Here is a 17,283-nt window from a genome sequence, read left to right as displayed (position 1 = left end):
TGCTAATGGTCTGTGCCGTGAATTAGGATTATAAGGTTGTAAACAAGGGTTCTCAACGAGGGGTATATTAGGGTGTCACAATTTTTGAATGGTACTAAATGGCATATCAGAACACTAACCAGGAAATCCTACAAAATATTTTTTATAAAAAGGGGGCATGATTCTCATACCACTGCAAACCACACAGTCTGGGGTTCCTTACCTGAGATAAACAGAAGTTAATCTGAGTTTCAGTTTCCTTTATTCTTAAGTAAATGCTTACATAAATGATCACTAGCATTTCCTTTGTTTGATTTGCTCTATTCACATAAACAGTGTTTATATTTAGTTCTTGCATATATATATATATATGTGTGTATATATATACACACACACACACACCTCCTCAGAGATAGACAGACCTCCCTCTCCTCATAGTATGTAGGTAGGTAGGTAGGTAGATAGAGGTCTGTGTATCTATGAGGACAGAGGGAGGTCTGTCTGTCTATGAGGAGAGAGGTTTATCTCTCCTCATAGACAGGTAAGTAGACAGACCTCTCTCTCCTCAAAGACAGGTGATAGGAAGACAGATACACGGACAGAAATAGAGACAGACCCCTCTCTCTGGACAGACCGACCTCTGTCTCTCCTCAAAGGGAGATGATAAATGGACAGACTACTTTCCTTATACTTAGAGAGATAGATAGACCTCTCTCTCTCTCCCCCCTCACAGTAGGTAGATAGAAAGAACTCTCCTCAAAGATAGATGATATAGATACAGAGACAAAGATAGACAGATTGCTAGGCAGACATCTCTCTCTGCTCTCAGAGAGGCTGACCCCTGAAAGAAACAGAGACAGAAGTATAGACAGACCTTTCTCTCTCCTCATACACAGAGAGAGAGACCTGTCTCTCCCCTCAAACACAGACAGACACAGACAAACAAAGATAGATCTTTCTCCTCATAGATAAACCTCTCAGTCTCCTTATAGATACACAGACATACAGAAAGGTAGACCTTTCTCTTTCCTTATCAATATATATATATAGATATATAACATAAGGAGAGAGATAACCCTCTCTGTCCTCATAGACATCTCTCTTCCCCCTCATATATTTCTCTCTCCTCTTATCTAGCTGTATGTCTATCCATCAGTTTTTCTCCATGTGTGTATGTGTAGATATATATATTTCTCCTCACCACTCTTTATCTGGGAATTTTTTCCCATTGATTTTCATTTTAAATAAATTTCTAGCATATTATCTAAAGAAATCTTCTAAATTAAAAATATTTCTCAATAGAGGATTTTAAATTTTCTTTATGTACAAAGTTTTGACTAACAATTTGTTATTCAACATTAAATGTCCTTCAATTACTATTAAAAGTAAAAGTAAAGTATTATAAATTCTGATAGAATTCCTTCTGTTGCATGTAAAAGACTGAAAAACCAATCTCAAAAACAGTTAAGACCTTAATCTCACTTCAAGCAAATGAAAAATGTGTCATCCATACTGTGTAACAAACACTTAGCAACTTTTCTCAGCAAACGACAGTACCTTCTCATTTTTAACAAGCTGCTTTCGGATTGCAGAATCCCGTCTGAAGCATAATGCTTTACAGCATGGGCCAAGATCACTAAGAAGACTCGCTCTTTCCTCTTTTCGTAGTAATGCAGCCATGTTGAGAGCTCCCAATTCATGTTCAAAAAGACTGTCTGCATCTTTCAATAAAAAACAAGCACGCATTAATTTTTTGTAAAATAGAAGTGTTAACCGATTGCTTACATGAATATTCCTCAAAGAATACTTTATCAAAGTTACCAGTCTTGGTGGAAATTAAAGTCAATATACTCTCTGCAAGGGAACTTCAACAGGTAGTCTTGCTGCTAGTCTCAAAAAGAAATACTCTGATAACCCTTGAAGACAGACACTGACTGCTAACTGGGAAGAAAAGCTCAAGCTAAGAATTAAGTCAAATTCAGTACACTGCTTACCATTCACTACTAAATTCTAGATTCAGAATTTTATTATAGCAAGATTCAAATGGGACTATATTCTGTGACCTCTAAAGAACTCAGGAAAGTGATTAGGTATTAATTACCTAATCTGCAAATTTTATCCAGTATTTGGTCACTGTAAAAACCTGGGACAATGTATGAAATTAAAATCCAGTTAAGTTACAACATGCAAGGTAGGGAGAAAACACTTACAACTTCATGAAAATAGAATTAAGGAAACATCTGATTAAAAATAGACAAAAAGGAAGTCACAATAACAGAACAGGGCCAAATAACAGAACGAGTAGTAACTTCAAAGCTAACATTTTAAGAGCTGGTCCAGTACCAGTGGTACCAGGGTCCTGTTCCTGTATTAAGCAGATTGTTACTCCTTTCCTTTGTGAGCTCTAGTAACTAACACCGAGGTAGAAGCAAAACAGACACAACTGACTGAGAATTAGTGGCATTACACTACATATTTCATTTTCATTTCCTAAACTTGGAAAGCATAAATAATGAGGTTAGACAAGTTTCTTGTTAATTGTCTCATGTAATAGATACCTAGTGAATAGGTTTATAACATAAAAGCATAAATGTAAATAAAAACTCAAAAATAGTAAACTCATGTCTAACAGAATCATCTGAGGAGCTTTTTAAAATACAGTACAGCAGGGCTCTCGCACCAGAGCCACAGACTTCCCGCAGCTGGAACCAGTACACCTGAGGGGGGAGAAGGCTGTTCCTCAGGTGATTCACACATAACGGCGTTCGAGCCAACCAATGACACAGTCATATAATGCACACTATTAAAACGGAAAACAATCCCCAACATTACCAGTTTACTACAGATACAAATAAATCTGCATTGAGTCCATGTACTTCCTCGAAAATTGCTCGGCAGGACAAATTTTTTTATTTAAATCCTTATCTGCTGCCTTCACAACAGTAGAATATGAAACACACACTTGGCAAACCTCCCTATAAAGCGTAACATGGCTAAACCTACAGTCTCTCTATGGTTTTGAACTGACCAGTACTAAGTTACTCAACAGACAGGTTAAACACATATGTCAGTACAAGTAAACCAACGGAACTCAAGGAACTGGGAAAGTTTAGCTCAAAAGGACTTAATCATACTACACTCATGAAAACCCAGACAAAAGCACTTAAAATTTCAGTACACAGGCAACTTTTCTGTTTTTAAACCTTAGAATTAAAAAACTACATATGGAGTGGGGATATACTTCAGCACTGTGGCACAGTAACAGACCAACTGGATTAGAAAAAAAATTACCAGTTATTTCACAAATATTTATTGAATGCCTACTATGTGTCAGGTACTGTTCTAGGCAGAAGCATAATTAGTAAGAATAGATTGTTTTGTTACTGCTGTATCCAATGTCTAAACAAAAAAAGTCTTATTCTTTAGGGAACTTATATTCAATATCATATATTCATTCTGTAACGAAACTATCATAGCACCAAAACACAGGACTACTTGATAAGGAACAATCAAATCCCTCCTTACAGTGTTTATTTTCATTTAGATTAAAGTGATCATTAGTTAGGGACACACTATAGTCTGATTCTGCTAACTATGCAATAGATTTTAACTTGAAATGCCATTAGCAAAAGCCAGAGGAGCAAATAGCTTTAGGGGTAGATAAGATCTTACGGGTTTCATTACATCATTTTATGCCCACAGGAGTTAAGATCACAGGCAAACAAGGTAAAAAGAGTGGGACAAGAACTCAAGACATTGGTCATTTGTCAGGCTAACACACATTCACTATTATACTTTAAGTTTCTTACACGTACATTCTATGTATATTGGGCCATCTTAAGATCAAGAGTCTTAATGCTTATGCTAACAGTTAAAGTAAGAACATGAATTTATGAAACAAAATTTCTTTCAATTTTTTTCAACTTTATATTAGTAAAAAGTCAATTCATTTAACTAACTTTTTTATTCCCATGACATAATATGAAATAATCTTACTGCTTTCACCTTTTACCTCCTTTCCTTCTTTTTACTTTCCTCCTCTCCATTAATAAAGCATTAATAGGCTTCCAAAACAGAAAAAAAAATCTATAAATTAAATAAAGTGTTCTGGAATAATGAAAAGCCATAGCAGTGAGGTCTAAAACCCATGTGATAAAATATTTTCAAACTAAATAGTAGCAGTTAATATTTAATGAGCATCACTATATGTCAGAAAGTGAAGTGTTTCACTTGTAATAACTCATTTGCTTCTTTTAACAATCATATGAATTTAGTGATGCTATGATTCTTAGCTTGTAGGTGATGATAGTATCACGCAGATTAAATAGCTAGTGGTATGCCTACTGGAATCCAGGCCATCTGGCCCAGAGACTAAGCTCTTAAGTACTTTGTTAAAGGCTCAACCTAAACACCTGCACTTGAGTAGAATCCCCCAGTTCCCAGGGGAAAGGGTTGCCAAGATACCCAATTTGCTTAGATATGAAAAATACCTAGTTCACTTTCCCAAGCTCTGCTTCATTTAGCCCTGGCTAAACTACTGAGCATTCTGACATCAGACCTAACCTGTTAGAAAGTAATTCTGATACAGAAAGATCATTCTGCTGTTTTTACAACTTTCCTGCAGGCTTAAATTTTTCTCAAATTAAACTTTGACCATGAGAATTAAATAATGAATATAAGCGATTCCTCAAAAACACACAGAATTTTTAAAAAGTTCCTATAGTACAACTGCTATGTGAGGACAGAATAGAATCCTTTTCAAAATCCTTAATAGTTACGTGAGACATTGTACAGTTAAAGTGGGACAGAATTACCTTTGGGTTTTTCCAAAAGTCTCTGACACGTTTCTCTGACTTTGGTGAAGAGTTCGGAGCCAGCCAGCTTTTTAGAAACCCCAACTCTCAGCATAACAGCTCCAGGCGTGAATTTCAGGAGTGCAGCCCCAGGCTCTCGCGGTTCCTTCGGATGCTTTGGCATAAGACCGGACCAATCCACATCTATCACATCCAACGGATCTATAAAAAGTTAAAGAACAGAGTTTTATTACACCAAGAAATACCATTCTTGTTATCTATGGACAAATAAATAGATTGCAAGACACCAAAAGCGTTAAGTAACAAGTAATTTAAATTAAAAAAGCATATTCTTAAAAGCTTTTCTATGAAAACTAATATTTAAAAACCTCACCAAAAGAAAATAGACAAAGAGGTGGCAGGTAAGCCGTGCCCCTGCCACTCCCTACTCCCCACCATACTGCTGCTGTTTTCCCGACCACCTGCGAGCTCCCATGGCCAGTGGCCGTGTGCAGCCCACGACAGGGGATGCCCCTTGAAACTGGGCTCCAGTTGCCAGGGGTGATTGTGTTTCTGGGCCCAATGGGTCTAAAACAATCAGAGATAGGCAAGAGGCAAGCAAGAACTTGGGCACGGTTAAACAGTAAGTTACATCATCTACAGTCTCTTCAAGACTGAGAGCAATACCTGTTTCGCCTAACACATAGAAACAAACAAAAAAGTCAAGCAAAATGAAGAAACAGGAATATGTTCTTAATAAAAGAATAACACAAAGATCTTCCTCCCCTCCAAAAAGCTTAATGAAATGGAGATAATTTATCTGATAAAGAATTCAAAGTAATGGTCTTAAAGATGCTCACCAAACTCAGAAGATGAATAAATAGAGAAAGAACTTCAACAAAGAGGTAGAAAATATATAAAAGTACCAAACAGAAGCCACAGAGCTAAGGAATACAATAATTGATCCGAAAAATACAACAGAGGAATTCAATAGCAGACTAGATAAAGCAAAAGAGAAGAATCAGTGATCAGAAAGATAGGGCAGTAGAACTTACCCACAAAGAGCAGCAGAAAGAAATAAGAATTTAAAAAACTGAAGACAGCCTATAGGACCATGGGGCATCATCAAGCAAAATAACATGCACATTACAGGGGTCCAAGAGGAGAAAGAAGGAGAAAGGGACAGAAAAATTATCTGAAGAAATAATGGCTGAAAACTTCCCTAACCTGGGGAAGCAAGGAGACATTCAGACCCAGACTGTTCAAAATAAGATGAATCCAAAAAGACCAATAACAAGGCACAATATAATAAAAATGTAAAGAATAAGAGAATCTTAAAAGCAGCATGAGAAAAACAACTTACTATATGCAAGGGAATCCCCAATAAGACTAATTTCTCGTGGAAATTTACAAGCCAGAAAGGAGTGGCATGATATATTCAAAGTGCTGAAAAGAAAAAACCACTAACCAAGAATACTCTACCCAGCAAGGTTATCACTGAGAATTGAAGGAGAGATAAAGGGTTCTCCAGACAAGCAAAAGCTAAAGGAGTTCATCACCACAAAACTGGCTCTGCAAGACTTGTTAAAGGGACATCTTTAAGCTGAAAAGAAAGAGGAACAATTAGTAACAAGAAAACATATGAACTTAAAAATCTCACTGGTAAAGGTGAATATACAGTAAAAGTAGATTAATCACTTATAAAGCTAATACAAAGGTTAAAAGACGTAAGTAGAATAACTATAACTACAATAATTAATTGAAGGATACACAAAATAAAAAGATGCAAAATGTGACATCAGAACATAAAATGTGTGTGTAAGGGGAAAGTAAAAAGGCAGAGTTTTAGACTATGTTCAAACTTAACCTGTTATCAATGTAAATAGATACAGGCTGCTCTATATGAGCATCATGGTAACCATAAAGCAAAAACCTAAACAGATACACAAAAGATAATGAGAGAAGAATCCAAGCATAATACTATAGAAGTCATCAAACCACAAGGGAAGAAAGCAAGAGAAGAAACACAGAGCAACCACAAACCAGCCAGAAAACAATTAACAAAATGGCAATAGTAACTCCATACCTATCAATAATTACTGTAAATGTAAATGAGCTAAATTCACCAAAGACAGAGTGGCTGAATGGATACACTAATAAGACCCAATTATATGCTGCTTACAAGAGACTTACCTCAGACGGAAAGACATACATACATAGAAAGTGAAGCAATGAAAAAAGACATTTCACGCAAACAGAAACCAAAAAAAAAAAAAAAAAAAAAAGCTAGGGTAGCTATACTTACACTTGTATCACACAAAATAGACTTAAAGAATGTTATAGAACACAAAGATAGGCATTACATAAAGGGGTCAATCCAACAAGAAATAATATTTGTAAATTTGCACCCAACATAGGAGCACCTAAATATATAAAGCAAATATTAACAAACTAAAGTGAGAAATTGACAATAGTACAGTAATAGTAGGGGACTATAATACCCAACTCAAATCAATGGCTAGATCATCCAGAGAGAAAATCAACAAGCCTTGAATGACACATAACACCAGATAGACTTAAAAGATATCTGTCTATCCACATAACATTCTATTCAAAAGGAGCAAAATACACATTCTTCTCAAGGGCCCAAGGAACATTCTCCAATACAGATCATATGCTAGGCTATGAAACAAGTCCCAGTAAATTTAAGACTGAAATCACTAAGCATCTTATCTGACTGCAGTGGTATGAAATTAGCAATCAATTACAAAAATAAAACTGGAAAAATCACAAATATGTGGAGATTAAACAACATGCTACAGAACAATCGATGAGTCAAAAGAGAAATCAACGGAGATATAAAAAAAAACCTTCTGATATTTATACTGCAGAAATACAAAGAATCGTAAGAGATTACTATGAATAACTATATACCAATAAAATGGAAAACTTAGAAGAAATGGACAAATTCCTAGAAATGTATAATCTCCCAAGACTGAAACAGGAAAAAAATCAAGAATATCAACAGACCAATTACCAGTAGTGAAACATAATCAGTAATAAAGACTCTGCAACTGAAGTCCAGGACCAGATAGCTTCACAGGTAAATTCTACCAAACATTTAGAGAAGAGTTAATGCCTATCATTCTCAAACTATTTGAAAAAATTGCAAAGGAAGGAATACCTCTCCAAATTCATTCTATGAGGCCAGGATCACACTGATACCAAAAACCAACAAAGATACCACAAAAAAACTATAGGCCATTATCACTGAACATAGATGCAGAAATCCTTAAGAAAATATTAGTAAACTGCATTCAACTATACACTAAAAGGATCAAACACTATGATCAAATGTATTTACTCTAGGGATGCAAGGACAGTTCAATAGCCACAAATCAATCAATGTGATATACTATGTCAACAAACTGAAGAATAAAATCATATGATCATCTCAATACCAGAAAAAGCTTTTGCCAAAATTCAATATCCATTTATAATGTGAAAACTCTACAGAAAGTCAGTATATAGGGGGCATATATCAACATAATTAGAGACCATATATGACAAATCCACAGCTAACATCACACTCAATGGTGAAAAACTGAGAGCATTTCCTCTTAAGATTAGGAACAGGACAAGGATGCCCACTCCTGCCACTTTTATTCAACACAGTATTGGAAGGTCTAACCACAGGAATCAGACAAGAAAAAGAAATAAAAGGCATCCAAATTGGAAAGGAAGAAATTTAACTATCATTACTTGTGGACAAAATGATTTTATATATATAGAAAATCCTAAAGACTCCACCAAAAACTATTAGAACCAATAAATGATTTCAGTAAAGTTGCAGGGTGTAAAATTAATATACAGAAATTGACTGTATTTCTATACACAAACAACAAACTATCAGAAAGAGAAATTAAGAAAACAGTCTCATTTACAATCACATCAAAAAGAATAAAATACCTAGAAATAAATTTAACCAAGGAAGTGAAAGATCTATACAATGAAAACTGTAAGACATTGACAAAAGAAACTGAAGAGGACTAATAAATGGAAAGATATTTCATGTTCATGAATTGGAACACTTCATATTAGGATCATGCTCCCTGATTCAAACTATACTACAAAGCTATAATAATCAAAGCAGTATAATACTGGCATAAAAACAGACACAAAATGACTATAACTCAATAAAAAACGTAAAAAAAAAAAAAAAAAAAAAGAAATGCTGGCATTCTTTAGAGACGTGAAGGGCAGAAAGCACAGTGGATTCAGGATTAGGGAATCCTGCCGTGGCATGCCTTCTGAAACACAGCTAAATGGGAAAACCACCAGTTGGATGGAAACAAAAAGAGGAAACTAAGGTGGACAAAAGTCACATTGGCTGTGTCATTTTGGGGTATCATTTAGGGCGTGCTATCTCGGGCAGCCAGGTGAACAGGGGCAGAAGCTAGTTGACACCTTGACCATATTTTATGAACCAAAAATCAGAACACATGATCTGACAGATAAAAATTTACTCGTGGGATAGAATATTTTAAACTAAAACTGGTAAGAGAACTCCAGAATGTGTGGTGACAAAAGAATAGAGCAACAAGACAAACTAAGTTGTATCTACTCAGCGAACTCCACAAAAAAGCTAACTGAAACTGGCTCACACACTCCAACTCTTGTATGTGTTTGTTTACACCTACAAAAAGTGAAAAAAAAAAGAAAGTTAAGATGCTTATTGTAAGATTTCCTTAGTGGGGAGGGTATAGCTCAGTGGTAGAGTGCCCACTTGGCGTGCACAAGGTCCTGGGTTCAATCCCCAGCACCTCCATTAAAATGAATAAACCTAATGACCTCTCCCCACTAAAAAATAAATAAATAAAAATAATTTAAAAAAACAAAAACAAAACAGACACATAGATCAATGGAACAGAACAGAGAGCCCAGAAATAAATCCATACATATATGGTCAATTAATTTATGATAAAGGAGCCAAGAATATACATTGAGGAAAGAAAGCACAGTCTCTTCAATAACTGGTCTTGGGAAAAGCAGATAGCCATATGCAAAATAATGAAACTGGACCATTATCTTATACCATACAAATTAACTCAAAATGGATTAAAGATTTGAATGCAAGACCTGAATCCACAAAACTCCTACAAGAAAAAAGAAGCATTAAGCTCTTTGATATCACTCCTGCTGATATTATTTTGGAACTGACTCCAAATACAACAGCAACCAAAGCAAAAATAAAGAAGTGGGACTACATCAAAAAAGCTTCTGCACAGCAAATGAAATCATTAGCAAAATAAAAAGGCAACATACTGAATGGGAGAAGATATCTGCAACTAAAATATCCATTAAGGGGTTAATATCTAAAATATATTAAGAACTCATACAGCTCAATACGCAAAAAAAACAAGCAATCTCGTAAAAAATGGGCAGAGGATCTGAACAGACATTTTCCCAAAGAAGGTATATAGATGGCCAATAGGCATATGAAAAGAGGCTCAACATCACTAATCATCAGGAAAATACAAACTGAAACCACAATATTATCATCTCACACCTGTCAGAACAGCTATTATCAAAAAGACCAGAAATAGTAAGGATGACAAGGATGAGGAGAAAAGGATACTCTTGTGCACTGCTGATGGAAATGTGAATTGGTACAACCAGTATGGAAAACAATATGGAGGTTCCTTAAAAAACTAAAAATAGAACTACCATATGATTCAACAATTCCATTTCTGGGTATTTATCTAAGGAAAATACAAACACTAATTTGAAGAGACATATGCACCCGTCTGTTCACTGTAGCATTATTTACAATAGCCTAGTACAGAAACAACCTAAGTGTCCATCAACAGATGAATGGGTAAAGAAGGTACACACACACACCATGGAATGCTACTCAGCCATAAGAATGAAATCTTGCCATTTGAGGCACATGGATGGACCTCATTCCACTAACTGAAAGAAGTCAGAGAAAGGTAAGTATGATTTCACTCATATGTGGAATCTAAAAAAAAACAAAAGAATCAAACAAAACAAAAAGAAAACCAAACTCACAGATACAGAGAACAGACTGGTGGTTTCCAGAGGGGAAGGGATTTGAAGGTTAGATAAAATAGGTGAAGGGTATCAAGAAGTGCAAACTTCCATAAAGTAAAATAAACAAACTTCTATAAAGTAAATAAGTCATGGGGGTGTAAAGTACAACATGGTAACTATAGTCGATAACATTGTATTTCAACATTAAAAGTTCCTAGAGAGTAAAAGTGAGAAGTTCTCATCTCAAGAAAAAAAGTTTTGTGACTCTGCATGGTGGCAGATGGTAACTAGACTTAATGTGATCATTCTGCAATGTATACAAATGTTGAGTCATTACACTGCATACCTAAAATTAATATAATATATGTCAATTATACTTCAATAAAGATCCCCAAAACCAAAAAAACGGGCAAGCAAACAAAAGCCTAAGCAAACCCACTGCTACAAATAAACTGCTTGAGAGATCCTCAATGAAAGAACTCTATTATTTCACTAAGATTAGGTCTGACATTTTGTAACTTGGTACTAGAATTCTTTCAAGGTTTAAATCTAGGAATATATTTAGTTTGTATGTGTGCATGCATACACAAACACACACAGGCATACAAATAATTCATTATGAAATTACTTTAAAAAACATGCAGTGGCTATAATTAAAGCAGAACAAATGGCCTATCCATTGATAAGGAACAGTTTAGGAAATTAATAAAACAATATTCTATTTAGAAATACCCAATAGCTGATAATAATAAAAATAACACTCACATATGTTATACATTAGTAGAAAAATTATAGAATATAAGACCAAATTTAAGTCAAAATAAAAATTTAATATTCTACATACCCAAAGAAAGCAAAGACCCTCACTATGATAAAAACAAAAAAAACCCCAAAAGAACATTAAAGATTGTTGCTTCTTAGTGTAATCACTGGAGTACGTTCTGGCAATAAATAGAATACTGTAAGTCAAAATAATGACTGGATTTAGAAAATTGATAGAAAGAAGTATATAAACAGTGTTCAAATATAATTTCAACCTTTGTAAATTTCTGAATGGTGGTTTCAAAAGTTGGTTTGTGGCAGCACAGTTGTGAAGCTCTCTATCATACACCAATCATCTAGAACACTGCTAGACAAGCAGGGTTTGGTTAGATTCCAGGTCATATAAAATGAATCTTAAACTCTGGAAAGGAAATCTTACAATTTTAATATTTTAAATAATGCCCTTTCAAATCTACAGGCAATGTCTACTTAAAAATGAGCAGAGCATATTAATTTTCATTTTATTGGCCTTTCAAAGTTAATTAAAACATAAATGGGAAAATTCTAACTGAAAGGAAACAAAGAATACCTCAATACCATAATTAAATAATCCTTATGTTCAGCTACCTCTACAAATGATTACCTGGCATCTTCTCTTCATCCTGTTGGTCCTCCCTCTTTTCAGCATCACCTGCCAGAATTTCATCTAGTTCATCATCACTGATTGGCTCATATCCTTCTCCAGCACCAGATCCTAACGAATGCACATCATCTAACTTGGATTCATCATCTCCTACTAAATAGAAAAATTAATTTCAGCTCAAAGAGAATGTTAAGGAAAAGGCACAGCTAAGTGAATCCAAAGAGGAGAGGCTGTGCACACTAAAAAAATTTGAAGTCACAATGAAAAGCATTTTTTATTTGAAAACTGTATTTCCTAATTATTCAAAACACTTGCTAATTACAAAAGAAAACCTGAAGATTAGTTTTAATGGCAAGAACACAATATGAACAGCAATATCAAACTAGGTTATAAGATTACAATTAAAATATGAGAAATAAAATCAACCACTAACATGTTAATGTTGATTATGTTGTATTAATTTTTTATAATAAATCTTCAAGTAAATCCAGAGAAATCTACTTATTTCAAAAGGATGCATCAATTTCTTTACTGAAATAAACTCATTAAAGAACTTGTAAGCGAATTAGTAAAATTTATTTGAAACTTTAAATCTTAGTTCATTAACACTTCATTCATGATATGAAGAACTCCATAATGAAGTAAAAATGTAGAAGTGCCATTTATTTCCCCCATCTCCCAATTTATCTTCCCTATTCCAATGTTTCCTTTTAATTAATGAATGGAAGTTTTAAAAGAATGTTGTCAAAAAAAAAAAAAAGTTGTCATACAATTTTAAAGTATTTCTGTTAGTAACCACTAGTGTACCTTCCATTTCTTACTTTACTGGTTTTTCTCAACTACCTCGGCTAAAGCTTTGTTTCCTTGTGAATTAGTTTTGAATCTGAACTATCATAAAACCACATACTACACTATTTCTAATCAGGTGTTATCCACACACTTTTCTGAGTTTGTAACACTAGTTTTCAAATTGCAACATATGCTCTATACATATAAATTGTAGCAAATAAAATACAATAAACTATGAGATATTTTAGTCATTCAAATAATTTTCTACTCTATTAAATTCTGTAATAATCTCATACCACCAATTCACCTCTAAGGTAAACAATTTTAATAACTTCATTATATAAATATACATCTAAACATAAATACAAATAATAGGATTTTTAATTTTTCAGCCTTATCAAACTAATTTTCCTACTTTTATGAATAAGATTTTTCACTTCACAATAGGTAAATTCACCTATAAATTTCTACGCTATGTTATCTGTGATCACAACCAATGAACGGTATGTTTTAGGGATGAAGGGCACAAACTCTAATCATGAGAGAATCATTATAATGATCAGTTCCATTATATTCAACTATACCCCAAGACTGTACTGCCATTAGTACTATGGCTCACAAATTGATGCTATTTAAATTCAAAATTGAGATTAAAATGAATATGAAATGTTTGGGTATAAAGTTTTTGTCAAGTAGAAAAAATATGTAACAATTGGCATACGGGAATATATCTAATCAAATAACCAAAAGATATAAAGATGCTTATAGTTTTAAAAGAATCTGAATTTTATTCTGGGACCAGAGCTATGATATAGCAAATGAAAATAATAATTAAATATTACTGCTTATGTACGTAAGTATCCCAGAAGTTTCTTGGGGGTTATGTCAGAACAACAGTGGTATCAGAATTCGACAGTTCATGGAGGCAGAATTTCCAAGAGAATTCTACGGGGCCATTCCTATTGTTAACCTGGGCTATAATTCACCAAAGAATAAGGTATGGTGCACGTACGGACAGGCAGAACATACCTCCTTCCATCAGCCATTACTGTGCCCCTGCTATAGTCTCCATGATAAAGAAATGAAAAGCTATGATGCCTAACAAAGAAGTACAGTACAGTGGGGAGAAAACCATGGGAGAATAATTACAATACAGTGCAAGGATGCTATTAAAGATGTATAAACAAGCTGCTATGGCAATCTGAGAGTAAGCACCTTTAGCAAAGAAGGCTCACAGAGGAAATAATAACGGCACTCGCAGTTTGAGTAGGAGAAGATAAAGGGAAAAGGTCTAGCAGGCAACGGGAAGACAGGGCACGGAGAAGGCTGGAGAACGTAGCCATTCAGAGAGCGCAGGGGCACGAGTCAGTCTGCAGAGCAGATCAGGGGTGAAGAGTGGAGAGCTGAGGCTGGCTCTGAGCGGGCAAAAGGGTTGATGGGGAATTCTCAGGATCCCCATTCTAGGAACAGGGAGTCGTTTAATAAGGGACCTGGCACCCTCAGGTTTTAGTATCTGTGGAGGGCTCTGGAATCCATTCCCCACAGACACTGAGGGACCGAGGGATGACTGTAATCTTTTATTCCACTTAGGCACATTTGAACCAAGTCTATCTTGATAGTACCAGTGAGGGGAGCACACTTCTAAAATATCACAGGGCTTTTCCTTATAAAAATCTAGTTTCCCTAAAAAACAATAGAGTCAATACACGTATCAGATGACCTTTCAAACAGAAATACTTCTCACCTCTGAAACCTGAAAAGGAACGGAGTAGTGTAACAGACAAAGAGCATGATACTCACCTTCCACACTCTCAGTTCTTTCAGCTTTATTGGTATCTTCAAATCCCTGCACAGATCCTAAATCTTTATCCATTCTCTCCTTGTCCAAAGTTACAGAGTCTCGGGAAGTGCCTTCTAGGTCTCTTTCATGTTCATTCTCCAGTTTTGCTTCACTGCGTTTTACAGACTCAATTTGAGAACTCTCAAAAGTTCGGTCTCTGTCCCTGTCCCTTTCCATGGAGTCAGAGATCAGTCTCTCTCTTTCCCTGTCCAAGTCTCTTCTTTTGTCTCGTTCTCTCTCGCGTTCCCGTAGTCGGTCTCGGTCCCTGTTCCGTGGCCAGTCTTTATCGGAATCTCGCTCCCACTCCCTCTGCCTTGCATCTCTCCTCTCTCTCTCCCGCTCTCTATCATGCTCATAACGTTCACGCTCCTGGAGCCTATCTCTGCTATCAAACGACCCTGACCTTGAATGGACCTGTCGATCTGACTCAGGAGAACTTCTTCTTGAACTATGGCTTCTTGAATCCTGGCGATCTAAAATAAATATACCATATTTATACTAAAGAGTTAACATGTGATAAAACAAATAAAATGCTTCATTTTAAGGTCCTTTAAAACTTACAATTTATCAATCCCTTTCTCAATTAAAGTGATAATTAAAACATGTAAAAAGCATGTTTCCTTGTTTATTTCCACTATAACCACAGAATATCTTCAAAGAAATAAGTACATAAAATGGTTAAGCAGTAACAGAAAATTGATCATTTCATTATCTGATCTCTTCCTGTCCCCCTACCTTATTTTCTGTGGTCAAAACAGAAAGCATCAGTTGCAGGAAGAACAGCTGGAAGGTTAAAATTTCAGGCATCAACAGAGGACTTGAATACATAAATGTTTCCACCAAGCGTTCCGAGTGTTTCTACTAAAATCTTGATATTAAACTGATTGACATCAGGGTTTCTACTAAAATCAGCATTTCTGCTAAAATCCTAGTATTAAACTGACTGACATCATTGAATGCACTTTTACTATAACGTTGATATTAATGTAACACATAACACTTTGGTGGGATGGTTAAGCTTTTACTTTAAGTTCCTTGAAATTTAAGACAGTGTATAAAGTAACCAATTTAGCATTTACTTTAAAATTATAATTTATATAAAAGAGTAAACTATAAAATACACTAACACAGGAAACATTGGTTAGATTATAATTCATTTTATTACCTGAAGAAGTACTTCGACTGGGTTCTCCACGCTTTAGCTGGTCAATCCTAGACTTCCTCTCTCCTGTGATTTCCAGACTTTTCGTTTTTTCTCTGTCTCTTGAGCCACTATGCAGGACTCTCTTTCGACCACTTTGGTCATCTCCACTTCGATGTGCAGAATCATTGGATGGGGAGCGCAGGCGGCCGGATGTATGGCTACGATTACTCCGATTGCTGCCAAGGCTGCTACTCCTCTTTTGATCCACTGGCTTGCGATGTGGCGCATCGTCTATAGTAACATGAGGTGCCTCTACTTTTTCTACTCGTGTTCTGTGGCATTTCCTATGTGAATCTTCACTGGTTGGATTGGTGGTGTTGGTAGGGGTGGCAGAGCTGGAAATGGTGGTGGCAGAGGCGAAGCTGGTGGAAGCAATAGCAGCAGAAGTCAAAGCAGAAGCTGGAGGAGGAGGAGGAGGAAGCGAAGATGGAGAAGGAGTCCTTCCAGGAGTAGCAGTTGTGGCAGCATGCTCTGGTTCTGTCACCTCTGCACGGTCGGGCACGTCCTCATCAGACCAGTCACTGAATGCTGTGTCTTCCTTTTTCTGAAGATCCTCTAGAGTGCCATCCTTATCATTGGAAATTTCAACCAGTTCCTCTTTGGTTGTTATAGGGGGAGTCCGTGGGCCTCTTTTCTTCTTACTCTGCTGGACTGCTTCTTCATCAGAAATATCAGAATCCCCTCTGGATCTCTTACGCTTTTTTTCAACACTTTTCTTCTTTTGTCCTTTTTTTGGTGAAAATACTTGACCATCTTCAGATGCTGTCTCTGTGTTACCCCTCTCTATTCCAATATCATCCTCTTTCTTTTTCTTAATAGGTTTCTTTTGAATTTTTGCTTTTTTCTTGTTTTCATCGTGGGCTCGATCAGATGTATCTCGGTCTTCAGACAGGTGGTGTCCAATCATGTCTTGTGCACGAGATCTTGAGCTCTCTGGGACTTCTGCCTGGTCTCTCTGCTTATCTACAGAAGAAACTTTCTCTTTGAACTCCAGCTCTTCATAACGCCTTGAACTTTCTTTTCTTTCTGGTTTACGATCTTCCTCTTTCCATCTTCCCTGCCTGTCTTCTGTAAGGTGTGATGGACTAAGAGAACGAGATTCGTGAGGTCGAACAACCTGGCTCAAGAGTCTGTGTTTTTCACCTATCCGAAAAGATAAAAGTAATCACACTTTTACCATGTTAACATATTGCATGTTACATATAAATAATAATAAACC

At 35.7% G+C, this 17,283-nt stretch overlaps 1 protein-coding gene across 9 annotated transcripts in view; it reads right to left on the bottom strand.

The window, feature by feature from the left end:
* The window catches only part of ZC3H13 (zinc finger CCCH-type containing 13), a 92,004-nt gene that overhangs the window by 1,762 nt on the left and 72,959 nt on the right, over positions 1 to 17,283 (bottom strand). For 7 of the 9 annotated variants that reach the window (XM_031684535.2, XM_031684534.2, XM_031684538.2 and 4 more), the window contains 5 exons: positions 16,026 to 17,207; positions 14,821 to 15,333; positions 12,232 to 12,384; positions 4,794 to 4,994; positions 1,537 to 1,700 (listed from right to left, as the gene is read on the bottom strand). In XM_031684535.2, coding sequence (XP_031540395.1) covers positions 1,537 to 1,700; positions 4,794 to 4,994; positions 12,232 to 12,384; positions 14,821 to 15,333; positions 16,026 to 17,207 — 2,213 coding nt within the window. The remainder of the gene's footprint in view (positions 1 to 1,536; positions 1,701 to 4,793; positions 4,995 to 12,231; positions 12,385 to 14,820; positions 15,334 to 16,025; positions 17,208 to 17,283) is intronic. The other 2 variants (XM_015243711.3, XM_031684541.2) reach the window with 1 other exon arrangement.

Source organism: Vicugna pacos, chromosome 14, assembly GCF_048564905.1.
Source record: "Vicugna pacos chromosome 14, VicPac4, whole genome shotgun sequence".
NCBI classification, from domain to species: domain Eukaryota; kingdom Metazoa; phylum Chordata; class Mammalia; order Artiodactyla; family Camelidae; genus Vicugna; species Vicugna pacos.
The sequence above is the reverse complement of the archived record's forward strand: the minus strand, read 5'-3'. Positions and strand labels throughout refer to the sequence as shown.